The 13,621-nt window shown below is 39.6% G+C and overlaps 1 protein-coding gene across 1 annotated transcript; it reads left to right on the top strand.

The window, feature by feature from the left end:
* Positions 1 to 3,923: 3,923 nt before the first annotated feature.
* On the top strand, positions 3,924 to 12,059 carry MANSC4 (MANSC domain containing 4). Its single transcript, XM_027543431.1, has 3 exons — positions 3,924 to 5,399; positions 8,294 to 8,428; positions 11,383 to 12,059. The coding sequence occupies exons 1-3, from the start codon at positions 5,171 to 5,173 to the stop codon at positions 12,057 to 12,059; spliced, it is 1,041 nt and encodes a 346-aa protein (XP_027399232.1). The 5' UTR covers positions 3,924 to 5,170.
* Positions 12,060 to 13,621: the final 1,562 nt, after the last annotated feature.

Genomic DNA, 13,621 nt, shown 5'->3' with positions numbered 1-13,621 from the left:
CCAGGGAAGCGATTATGTTAAGGAGGGGAAAGGTTAAAAACCAGAGAAGGAAGTCGTGTCCTAAAACATGAAATCATTTCAACACATTGTTCAGTTACATGGTGCTTCTTTCTGTGTGATTTAGGGCTTCCCAGGTGGCACACCTGGAGCAGTGGTAAAGGATCCACCTACCAATGCAGGAGACATGGGTTCGATCCTTGGGTCAGGATGATCCCCTGGAGAAGGAAATGGTAACCCATTCCAGTATTCTTGCCTGGAAAATCCCATGGACATAGAGGAGCCTGGTGGCCTACAATCCATGGGGTCGCAAAGTCGGACATGACTGAACACACACACTGTGTAATTTAGCTGCTTCATCATGAGACACTGTCATCCCTTATTTTCTTTATACTACACTATGAAGAAGGAACTAAACATTTAAAGAATGGGAAGAAAATTCTTGTAGATTCTGGGCTCCCTGGGAAAAGTGAAGGAAACAAAGATGGACCCATGACTTATCTCTTTAAAGATATTTTCTTGGATTCTGGGGAAAACTTCTAGCGTTCCCTTTGTTTCACACAGCCTTTAGATCATTACTGATAAAGCTCCAGTCTCACGTGGGACCTCTCACACTTCTCTTCTCAATGAGCAAGTAATGGAGACATCTAAGGTTCTTTGTGGGTGTGTGATCATGAGAGTAGCATCCTGTTTGGAAAGGCAATGATTCACTTCCAGTGTTAGGCTGGGAAACTTTGGCCAGGAGGTGCCCCTTGTGTCAAAGAGTCTTGAACCTGGAATTTGTGCCTCCATCAGCAACAATGTCAGATTCAGTGGGTCAGCTAAGAACAGGCTCTTAGTCTCTCCTCAGTCCCTTTATAATCTTTCACCAGTGGAGGCTTTTGTTCCCCAGGCGTCATAGATATGCCTTAGACTGGTGTTTCCTTGCTTTTTAAAAATGGACCAAAGGAAAAACAAATCACACTCAAAGAAGCACATGCATTAGAAAGTAATTCACGCCCAATAATATTATCAGAGCAGATCTTAGGCAGGTAATGTAAGGTGTCAGTTTGACAGTACTAGGTGTTGATCCTGTATTGGCCCCTGACATGATAGTAACGCCATTTAGAATTGAAAGTCTCTTAAAGATCGAATCATTTTAATAACTCATGAAGTAAGTTTTCTGTTAAGCTAGAAATGCAGTCAAAACATTATAAACTTTATTTACCAAAGACCTAAAATTACTATTAAGCTTCATCAAAATGTTGCTTGTCTATAACTGGAGATACACTTTTATAGATCTGTTATTGACTGACCTTTGTGGCAACATGATTCACTTCAAACACCTAACAATTTGTTTTACTAAAATCTAAAGTAAGGGTCAAACACAAAGCTAGACTATTTCCTTAAGAATTTATGGATAAACTTGCCTGGTGGTCCAGTGGTTAAGTCTCCAGGCTTCCAGTGCAGGGCACACATGTTTGATCCCTGGTCAGGGAACTAATGGACTTCCCTGGTTGCTCAGACAGTAAAGAATCTGCCTTCGATTCAGGAGACTGGGTTTGATCTGCGTTGGGAAGATCCCCTGGAGAAGAGAATGACTACCTACTCCAGTATTCTTGCCTGGAGAATTTCATGGAGAGAGGAACCTGGTGGGCTACAGTCCATGGGGTTGCAAAGAGTCAGACACGACTGAGCAACTTTCACTTTTTCTCTCTTCAGGGAACTACTTTGCTTGGCACAGCCAAAAATAAGAAAAAGATTTTAAAAGAAAAATAAAGGATTTATGGAAAATATACCTTTTGACCTAGAATAGGGAAAAATCAAAGTAAAAGATGTTTATCATAGTGTTGCTTTGAATAATAAAAGATTGAAAAACAACATATAACAATAGCAGTAGCTGACATTTATTGAATGTTTATTATATGTTGTAAGTGCTTTACATGGATTGCAATCTATTTTAATACTCTTCTACAGCTGAGGAAGTTGAAGTGCAAAGTAAATTTTGGTATATGAGTAGAATGAATACCGTAGAACTGTTACAACTTTGGATGCAGAGTTTTCTTTAGAGAAACTGAACATATGATTTTACATTGGACTTTTAAAAAACAGTTTCTGAAACAGTATGAATCCATTTTTTGTAAAATTGTACATGTGTATTTTTTTATGGCGATGTCTGGAAGGAATGTTTACCAAAAGATTTAAGATTGTAAGATCTTGAATGGTTATTATTTCTTTTTGTACTTTTCTGTATGATTTGGGTTTTTTAAGTGCATGCTCATGCTCAGTCACTCTGTTTTGTCTGGTTCTCTGTGACCCCATGGACTGTAGCCCACCAGGCTCCTCTGTCCACTGGGATAATCATCCCAGTAAGAACACTGGAGTGGATTGCCATTTGTATGTCCATTTAATAAAAACAAAACATTTTAAGAAAAATTAATCATATATTCCAATTTCTCAGGCCCCATTTTAAAAAATGATTTCCATCAATTTTATGAACTGGTGAAATGAAAGTGTTAAGTAAATACTTAACTGTAAAACTGTAAAAACACTTAACTGTAAATACTACAGTTACTATCTTTTAAAAAAGATGAAATATTGACTGTTTTTCAAACATCTTTTGAATTTAGTGTCTGCTGTTACCTCACTGCCACTTAAAAATTGTTTATATCTTATTTTTTAGTCCCTCCAGTATTTCTAAAACAGTTGTTTCCTCTTTGCTTTTTAATAAGTAAGACTGAAATTTCTTGCTTTCATTAAAGCATGGGGGCAATTTAAATGTTTAAAGTAGAACAGTTCTTAAAATGGCTCTATTTAATTCGGGCTGAGCATCTTCATGTAGCTGAAACTTTCACTTATTTCAGTGTTTTCCAGACATCTTAGGAAATCACCCGAGACACTTCATATAAAGATAAGAACTCTGGTTCCCACATCAGAGCTACTGAATCAGGCTCTTGGGAGGATGGTTCGGGTCTCTATCTCAGATCATTGTAGTTTCCTCCCTCTTCCCCCCACTCTCCTGCTTTTAATCTCTCCTTTTCAAAATAGCCAGCTCTAAGAAGTTACCTGTTTCCAGATTCAGTGTTTAACAATCACCCCAAAATCTGTTTTAAAAAATTGAAAGCCTGCTTTTACATTGGAACTTGTAGATTCTATAAAATGCAACCTTGATCTCCCCGTGAACATCATCTGAAAGCAAAAGCATTCAACAACTGTGGATTGTTCCCTTACCCCTGACAGAAACACGAGCACTTCAAGGAATTATACATCACACAAAGAAGCCACATTTAATGTGACTGAAAGATGTGGAGGTTAGAAAGTTGACTTTCCGGTTTATGGCCCCAAGGTTTGGACTAATCCAAATAGCTCCTGGAATCTCAGGGGAAAACAGGAAGCACTCTTTTGTTCCTCATCTATCTCCTGTTTTTGCGTTTAGGAAGCCTTTCTTCCCTCTTTCCTCTGAACAGATGAAAGCTTGTTTGCAGGTAAGCAACTGAAATTTGTTTTCTAAAAGAAGTTTATTAGAATAAAATATTTATTATTTTTAGTGTATTTTACGTGGCTTATTCAAGTTAAGACTTAGTCTAATTTTTGCTCAGAAGAAATTTTTTTAAGTTAATCAGCCTTTTGACTGTCATCCTCTTTATTATTACTAATATTATATGTTTCTAAAAATCAAAAGATATAATTACACTATTATTAGTAGACAGATGGAGAGATGAAATTTCAAAGTGTATGATAAACAGATCACAGGAGGGAAAATTTTCACTTTTCATTTTTTAAAAAGCAGTACAGTACTTTTTGTGCTTCCCCAGTGGCTCAATGGTAAAGAATCCGCATGCAACGCAGGAGATGCAGGAGACGTGGATTCAATCCCTAGGTCGAGAAGATCCCCTGGAGAAGGAAAGGCAATCCACTCTAGTATTCTTGCCTGGAGAATGCCATGGACAGAGGAGCCTGGCAGGCTACAGTCCATGGCATTGCAAAGAGTCAGACATGACTGAAGCAACTAAGCACACGCAGTACTTTATAACCCAAACTAATTACCACTAGTGCTTTGTATAAAAATGGATATAAAAGAGCAACAGTTCTATGCTTTGAACCAATTTCATCTTGGATATTGTGGAATATGGAACACAATCTTCACAAAAGAGACCATTTTCACGGCCTTTAATATTTTTTCAAATGTTTTGGCATTGCAATGGAAGTAACTTTATTAATATTTAGAAATTTAAAACTATTTCCCTAATGAACATTTCCTGTAACTACATCTGCTTCAGAGATGCCTTTATGTATGTGCTTCACAAAGTTTTCTTTGTAACTTGAAAACATAAATAGCAGAAAATCCCCAAACTGCAGTTCTTCACAATTTTCTGTTATGCTTTTAACTCTTGATTGAACAAAATACACTTTAATGGGTGTTGTATTTCATCTAGTTATTAGAATATTCTTGGCTGGATCTTTTATCTTTTCAAAAAGCATGTGGCTGGCCTTTGCAAAAAATGCCTGACCCCAGAAGTGACCAGGATTCATATTCAGTGTTTTTGAAATCACTGCAAAGTTAAAAAATTTTTTCATTTTTATTTCATTTTCACTTTGTATTTACTTTTTATTTTTTTCCAGTGATTCTGAATATTAGAACTTTAATTCAAAGAAAAAAGATCACTGAAAAAAAAAAATCTGCAGTCACAAGTTTCTTAAAGAAACTGACAGAAGTATCCTGACAAAATAATGTCTTGTTTCCTGGTGAAATTGATCCTTCCTTTATCTGACGTCAAGTGACTGAACTGTTGTTTTACTCAGAAAGACTCTTGGCTAGGATTTCGAGTTGTCTTTATATTTACTTGGTAAAAGGTGTCTGTGACTTCCCTTTCAGAGAAAGAAGAAAAGCAGAGGAGAGAATCTACGACTACTGGAGGCTAAAGGACAGAGTACTGAAATGGCCTGGAAAGTGTTCAGAATTAACACCAAGTCATCAAGTCCCAGGTGTGGGGTGCAACTGGGAAGAAACAAAAGAAAAGTCAACGTGCAGTCAAAGAGCCGCTTCATTTTTCTACAAAGTGACCCTTCTCAAAGTTCCAAGGAAGCTCTTCCTTCACAACAGCCCTGAAATCCCAGCTGTTTTGAACCCTGATGGTCAGCTCCAGCATCTGTCTGGTCACCAAACTTATTGCCGAGTCTTCATTCCAGGGAAATGCGTGCGGTGGTGGTAGCAGCAAATGTGATACTGCTCCTGAGCATGGGGGGGACCTCAAACTCTCTTTGCTCACCCACCGTGTTTTACAGAGACTGCTGGATCCGTCGCTTCCCAGGTTTTCTGATTGACCTGGAGGAGTCTCAGAAGCTGGGGGCCCAGTTCCTGAGGTATTATTCTGAAAACACCGGTCAGAAGTGCAGTCGGAACTGCTGTCTTAGGAAGGATGGTAAGTGTCCATGATAGACCTGAGAAAATGGGGGCAAACTTCTAAAAGGAGGACCTGAGGAAAGAGCCCTTGGTAGAGGGTCCAGTGAACAACTGACCCAGACGAGGGAAGATGCCCTGAAGGACCCCCCCTCTGAAAGAAAAAAAAAAAGATGCCCTGAAGGAGGGAGTGGGCACAGAGGGAGAGACACTGAGACTGACTTTGCAGGTGAAGTCAGTGCCAGCTTGGTTTATAAATCTAGCAATGACCCAGGAGGCTGTGAACCTGCTGGTAACAGAGAACCTCTTCTCTCCACTACAGTGCTGAATGAAAAAATTTCCTTGAGAGCTAACTAACAATATTTCTATAGCCCAGAATATAGCATATATAATTCCAAAAGTATTTATAATAATTTCCTTTTCAAAGTTCTTTCGGTGATATTAGTATCATATCACACTTTTGAAATGAGCTTGCTTGGGCTGACCAAATGTGGGAATGTACTGAATAGGATTTAGATTGTGATTCATATTTTGAAAGAAATAGGGAGATTTATATCAACTAGAAAAGGGAAGAAAGGCAAAGAAGAGAAAAGGAAGGAAGGAAGGAAGGACGGGAGAAAGAAGTGGGGGAGGGAGGAAGGAAGAAAGAAATCTACAAAATACCCTGACATAATTTTTTTGGGTATGAGATGTGGAATCAGGGTTAAATATCATTCATATAATATAATCAAGGCCTGTAATTAGAAAAATGCTTCATTGTTGCAGAATTTCAAGTTACATTTGACTTCATTTATTTCATTTTTCTAAGATTTGAAAGGTACTTGGAAAGAACAAAAGTGACACAGCACTTTGAAATAATTCTCTTGTTCTACACTTTCTTCTTGTGGTCTCATGCTGCTGCTAAGTCGCTTCAGTCGTGTCTGACTCTGTGCGACCCCACAGACAGCAGCCCACCAGGCTCCCCCGTCCCTGGGATTCTCCAGGCAAGAACACTGGAGTGGGTTGCCATTTCCTTCTCCAATGCAGGAAAGTGAAAAGTGAAAGTGAAGTCGCTCAGGCATGTCTGACTCTTAGCGACCCCATGGACTGCAGCCTACCAGGCTCCTCCATCCATGGGATTTTCCAGGCAAGAGTACTAGAGTGGGGTGCCATTGCCTTCTCCTCTTGTGGTCTCATACTGACATTAATTGCCTCTTACCCAATTATCCATCTAAGATTTCTAGGATGCAGATTGGAGCTCCTTGGAGAATCTGTCTGTCAAGAGACCACAGTGTAAGAAGCTGTCACAAACTAAGCCCTCAAATTTAATCAGGCACAGAAGAGAGCAATTAATTTGTTAAAGGGAAATTTTGAAAAAGGTAGCAAAATACTCAGCTTCCAGATGTTTATAACCCCCAGAATCATTCACTGAGACCAGATGAGGGAGGGATGATAACCTTTCCCCATTTTCCCATGCCATGCATTTACCTTATTCTCCACACCAGGCAAACTATGGACTTTTAGAGATACTAAAAGCATCCATTTGGAATTCCATGATTTTAGAGTCTTGTGGGGTTGTGGCTTTCCTTCTCTAGAAGAAGAAAAGGCACGAACACACATCCCTTTTTACCTGGAAGCCAGAACTTCAAAATGCTACCATCCTGCAGTAGCTAACCTACTCAGAGCTGGGACTCTGAAATACACATGAAGAATGTAAAGGATCTTAAAAAATTAGTCCCTACAGGATCCAGTGCTTTCTTATCAGAAATTCAGATGTCTAAATTAGAATGATGTTCTTTCTTCCTTTTCCTTGAACTTTACAGCACAGTCCTCAGGGAAAATGTCTTGGTAATCTATAATGTATTAGCAATGAATTATTAATTGACTTTTCTCTCATTCTGGAAAAAAAAGAGAGCAGAAACATGGGGTGTCCCAAAAGTAATGGGGGAGAGGTAACCCCCAGAGTTAGCCTTACACAGAAGCAGAGCAGGCTCTGCCAGCAGTCCCACAGCAGCTGCAGGTACACTCTGAAGTCTGGTAACAGTACACTATCCCTCTGTAATCTCATTTTATTAAAGAAGCTGATACCTTTGGGTCAATGAATATTTCTCATCACATGGTTCCTACTATACAGCAGCAGGAGGAAAATCTGTGCTGCACTGCAGGGATGACAAGACTGAAGATCTGCACTCAACAACTCTGACTTAAAAGTTATCCAGAAATAATACGGTATCTTTTAAGGAGCAAATCTCCTTAGAAAAGAGGAGCTGGGGAGAGCAATGCCCCCTACAATTCCAAACGCTAGCCACCCTGTCGGTCACTCCCTTCCTCTGACACTGATTAGCGTTTCACTGGACGTAGCTTAGCAGCATAGGGCTGGTGCACACCTGCAGTCAGGGTCAAGGTCATGTTTACCCACACTGGTGCCTCTATACCACCCGGGCCTCTTCCAGCAACAGTCAGTGCTGTTTTTGCTCTTCCCGTCACTCCCCTTTCTGTTATAGCATTTGTCCATTTATTGTCCTATTTCTTTCTCTGGTGAACTCCTTAGCATTCCAAGAGGGTATTACACCTGGAAATCTCATATTATAAACATCAGATTAGAATATTATGATATTATAAATCTCCCCTCTGGGGAGAGGTTTTTGTAGTCAATTGAGTTTTCCTGAACATGAAATACTGGGATTGCAAAATAATTCCAGGTAATCCTATGTAGCATGGGAATGTATGAATGATTACTGAAAGACAAGTCAGTATTTTCTTTTGAAGAGGCATTTCCCCATCTTCACAGAAATAGCTGCTCTCAGTTCATAGTTAGATGTCTGAACAGCCCTGCAAGGAACTGTTAATCCAGTGTTTGTGAAAGAAACATAAGCTACTCAGAGCTTATCAAGCTGCAGAAATCAAGCAGACATACTTTGCCTGCTTCCTTTTCAGTGTCCTGTAACCTGGCTGTCTTCTTCCACGATCCTATTCATGACAATGTCAACTGCCTCCATGTTCACTGCCCAACCCTGGAGAGCTGCATACTGGAGCCTGGAACCAGTGCCATTTTATATAACATAACAGATGGTAATGATTTATGTACTTTGTATGTACTTCTAAGAATGTCTAATATTTTAGTAGAGGCAAATAACCTAGAAATTGGCTGGAAGAAGCCATGTATGAATTTCTAAATAATTATTTTCCAGTGAACTCTGGAAAAGTTTGGGGCTTCCAAGGCAGAAAGTAAAAGGAAATTCACATAAATTTGGCATGTTCAGCAAGGATGACTTTGTCCCAGATAACAAATCATATGTGACCAAACAAGAACAATGTATTTCATTTACCCCAAGAGCCTTCAACAAGAGCCAAAATAGGTATTTCTACTATAGTCAGTAAGCATACAACTAAGAAGTTAAGTAATATGCTAAATGTCACTGTTGAGGCTTGCTGACATTATATACAAGGATTCTACAAAGATTGATTCAGGGACAGGAAATACACTTACTGCCACATATTAATTTCTGGTCCCAAGATAACCAGTACGTTTTACTTTAGAAAAACAAATTATTTAAGTGTCCTTTGCCCATGTATATAATCTCAGGGTACAGATTAGTAAATATCAAAGATCGACTTTTGCCATCACCATACAAAGGAGGTAAATTTCTTTATTGATCTGTACTTGTTGACCACAAGCTGTGTTTATCACTGCAGCTGTACCTCTGCCCTCAAGTTCCTTCTAATCTACCTGAGGAAAGAAGTCTCACAGTTAAAGACATACAATTCAATTAAAAATAGGTGATACTGTCTCGAGTACAAAGGTTCAAAAGGTTGGGGGCGGGGTAGCTAAAGAAAGCTCGATTATTCAGGGAGGCTTCGTGGAAGAGGGCAGATAGAGGTAAGGAGTCTGTGTCACTCCCTAGGAAAGAGAGAACACTGATGTCGCTACAGTATGGGCACATTTGGGGCTGCAATGGAAATATGGGTAGGATAGGGTAGGCCAGGTAACAAAAGAATAGAGTGTTGGTTTGACTGTCAGAAATATGGAAACAACAAAGGTGTTTAATGAGAAAACGCTATCATTAGAGTGATGTGTCTGGTTATCTTAGTCCAGGAAAATTATAAGCAGGATGCCGGCTAGAACAAGGTAATTTTACTTGCAACGAGGGATAGTTACCAGCATATTGGGAAGGGATTGGATAGCACTTAGTTTTTGGGTAGAGAAGAGAAGTCTTAACCCTGCGGTCCAGTGTTTGACTCTGTGCTTCTGCTGCAGGGACACAGGTTTGATCCCTGCTCTGGGAAGTAAGATCCCTGCAGGCAAAAAAAAAAAAAAAAGAGAGAGAGAGAGAACAGAGGAATCAAAAATTCCTTAGCAGTGCAGTCTATCATGGGTGATGGAAGAATGATAATGCCTCTGAACAAGACAAGGAGCTAGATAAGATGATGGTTCTGAAAATGTCAGTGGTGATGTGAGATGTTTATGTGGGAACATCCAGTAGTGCACAGGAGAAATGAGATCAGAGCTCAAGAAAGGGGAAAAAATTGGGCACATGGATTTCAGGGTCATCGATGTAGTAGGGACGATGAGGATAGTATTTTTGGCAGTGGCGGTGGGGTGGGGAGCTGGGGGGCTGTGGTCAGGGCAGAGGTTATATGGAATGCAGAGAAATACCTTAGAAAACCAAGGACTAAAGACTGTAGAAATCACGAAACCCAGTTAGGACCAAGGAGAGAACCAACAGAGGAAGAAAAATAAGGGACGCAGGCAGCCTGAGATAAAGTGCCAAAGCAATCTGTGGTGCAGGGAGTCAGTTCAGTTCAGTTCAGTTGCTCAGTCATGTCCAACTCTTTGTGACCCCATGGCCTGCAGCACGCCAGGCCTCCCTGTCCATCACCAACTCCTGGAGTTATGGCCATTGAGTCAGTGGTGCCATCCAACCATCTCTTCCTCTGTCGTCTCCTTCTCCTCCCGCCTTCAGTGTTTCCCAGCATAAGGGTCTTTTCAAACGAGTCAGTTCTTCGCATCAGGTGGCCAAAGTATTGGAGTTTCAGCTTCAGCATCAGTCCTTCCAATAAATATTCAGGACTAATTTCCCTTAGGATGGACTGGTTTGATCTCCTTGCAGCCCAAGGGACTCTCAAGAGTCTTCTCCAACACCACAGTTCAAAAGCATTCATTCTTGAGTGCTCAGCTTTCTTAATAGTCCAACTCTCACATCCATACATGACTACCAGAAAAACCATCGCTTTGACTAGACAGACCTTTGTTGGCAAAGTAATGTCTCTGCTTTTTAATACACTTGTCTAGGTTGGTCTTAGCTTTCCTCTCAGTGCAGGGAGTCAGGGAAGAAGAATTCAAGGACAGTTGGCCATCAGTGTCAAGGACAAGAGAAAAGTCAAAGCAGTGACACCCAGCAATCAGGAAAAAGGGAAGGTACTGACCACTCTAGAAGCAGAATTTTGGCATAATAGAGGATGGAAACAACATGACAGAAAGCACAAAACAAAGTCAGAAAGGAAATGAAGGAAGTGGATGTTGGTGTGGTGAGAGAGAGGGAACAAGAGAGACTGAAAGGGAAACAGTTTCTGAAGCCAGCCGGAAAGGAGTTTATAAGAGAAGAGAGAACACACACTGAAGAAGACCGGAGGCACTGAGCAGGGATGCGATGTAGGGCTCTGCTAATAATTTTGAATAGCTACACAGCTCAGGCCTCATTTTGTTTAACTCTAAAATGTTACTCATATCAAATGGTTACTATTTCTGAAGTTCTTGCCCTCACACTGCTATTGTTGCCTAAAAGCCCTGGCAGATACAAAGTTTTCTCTATGATGTAGCCAAGTTTGTTTGCAACAGAAGATGTCTTAGAAAGTTAAGAATTCAAATGTGGTCAGTATGTCTAAAAGCCTTTGAGAAATGTGCACTAGGGGAACTTGCAATTAGCTTAGTTCATAACTCAGAGAGGCAAAATCTAGGACTTCAGTAAACTGTACTTTAGGGCCCTCTCTGCTAAACTAAAAATAAATGATGCCTTATTTTTCAGGTATAGATCCTGATTTGCTGGTTTTTGAACAATCACTGCCCACATATCTAAATACCCGTTCTTCATCTGATACATGGGAGAGACTAAGGATTCTAAAAGCTATGTATTTAGATAAACAACAAACCACCATGATAAACCAAATGCTACCATCAATAGAGGCTCCGTCACCAACCACACATCAAGAGTTGGCAACCACAAATAATACTAGGTATTCCAAGGAATTGACCACAGACTCTTGGGCAAGATTCATTGCCCTGAATGACTCCATTACCACAAAGATAAATACGGTGTCAGCCAGTACTGACTTCATCAACAATCCAGATAACAAGACTGTTTCTCCTTTCTTTGTGCCCAGAGACACAAAACTTTCTCATATGCCTAGTCCCTCCCAACTCAACAGCAGTAAACAATTACTAAACAAAACCAAAGGATCCAACAGCAGAAACCACACATCTAAGAATGAAGACTCAACACCTGGTGGGGCACCTGTGACTGGTGTAAAGACGTGGCTGGTTCCTGTAGCCCTCTGCACCGCTGTCATCTTTCTTTGCTCTTGTGTAGTCATCCTGGCATCTGGTTGCTGTCGAAAGCAGTATGGCCAGTATAAACCAGGGCAGAGAAAGTCAGGACCCAGGCAAATTAAAAAATGTGCCAGTCAGAAGGAGTTCTCTTACTGATGAAAGGTGAGAGCATTTTGAGTATCATTTTTAGTTTTCTTAAGCAATTTGGTTAAAAAAAAAAAGGAAAAAAATAAAATAAAGCACAGATGCCCATTCATACCAATCTCTAAAGGCCAATGTTTGATAAACATAACTGCTTTTTGTGATTATATCCATTTCTTGAATAGTGTACCCTTTGCCAAGCTTCAAAATTCTGACCCCTGCAGTTATTCAGCACAACATAAGAGAGACAGTTCTAAGTGCAGTATGTGTATCGACTTGAATATTTAGAACTCTGTGGGTTTTCATTAACCATCATACTGGTATTTTACAGATGAGGAAACAGGAGAAAAAAGGCTAAGTATACTGCTGAAAGTCACACAGCTAGTATGTAGCAAAGCCATATTTCATAGGCAATATGGTTCAAAGGTCCACGCTTGAAATCCATGTTGGACTACAAGTCTCCACTTTCCCAGTGAGTATGGAAAAAAGATACAGGAGAAAAACACCATAATATTTTTCTTCCATTAAGGTCATATTACCATCACATATGTTAATGAAATCTTTTAGTGGTTTGAGCAAAAAAGCTTCTTGATCTTTTATATAGTTTTCGATGTTCAATTTATTAATCTTTCTCAATCCTAATCCATTCTCTTCATTTTCTAAAACATGTCTCTCAATGATTATAGGAGATTTCTGAGTTTTCTGTTGAATAAATGTTGGGAGTTTTAGTTTATGTTCCTCAGTTGTATACATTGTTTTCCCAGGGCAAATATTAGCTCTAGGTATTTCAAGCTCTGTCCACTCCTTACACCAGACTCACCCCCTAGATCTTAAACTCCAACTCTTTAAGTGTAGAAATCTGAATTACCATCTCTAATGATCTTAAACTTTAGACCCTTAGTCTCATCCTTGAAAATATTTTTTAATGGGAGCACAGACATTAAACAGCTATTTGTAGTAAGTATGTGTGTGCGTGTTCAGTCGCTCAGTTGTGTCCACTCTTTGCAACCCCACAGACTATAGCCTGCCACTTTCCTCTGTCCGTGGCATTTTCCAGGCAAGAAAATGGGTTGGAGTGGGTTGCCATTTCCTCCCCATATGTTTCTTAATACACTAGTGAAAACAAAAAACAAAAAACAAAAAACATGCAATTTAGAGGGAATATCAAGATTTACTCTAAAAAGATATTTAAGTTATCTGGGAAGCTATGATTTGTGTATACATTCTTTTAAAGGGTTACTTTTCTTTCAAATATATACAAATTGTCTGAAGGTTTCCCAACAAACTAGGGTTACTAAAAAAATTTTTTGTCTTCCTTGAGATTCCTTCAGAATTTTATTTGTTCCCTAAAATTGCAGTTTTTATAAAAATGATCACAATTTGGGGAAAACATACTTGCTTTGTAAGAAAACAAATTCTTACCCCTCTTCTTCAGTCTCTATCTTTGACCAGATAAACAGAGTAAACTTAAACTGTAAAGGTGACCCAAAAGTTTGGCCAAGAAGCAAAAACAAATAGACCTGAAATCATGTCCTTACTGGAAATCAGAGAGACTGAAGAGAACTTCTGAGTAGAAT

Source organism: Bos indicus x Bos taurus, chromosome 5, assembly GCF_003369695.1.
Source record: "Bos indicus x Bos taurus breed Angus x Brahman F1 hybrid chromosome 5, Bos_hybrid_MaternalHap_v2.0, whole genome shotgun sequence".
NCBI classification, from domain to species: Eukaryota; Metazoa; Chordata; class Mammalia; order Artiodactyla; family Bovidae; genus Bos; species Bos indicus x Bos taurus.
This window is presented reverse-complemented; position numbering and strand designations above follow the sequence as displayed.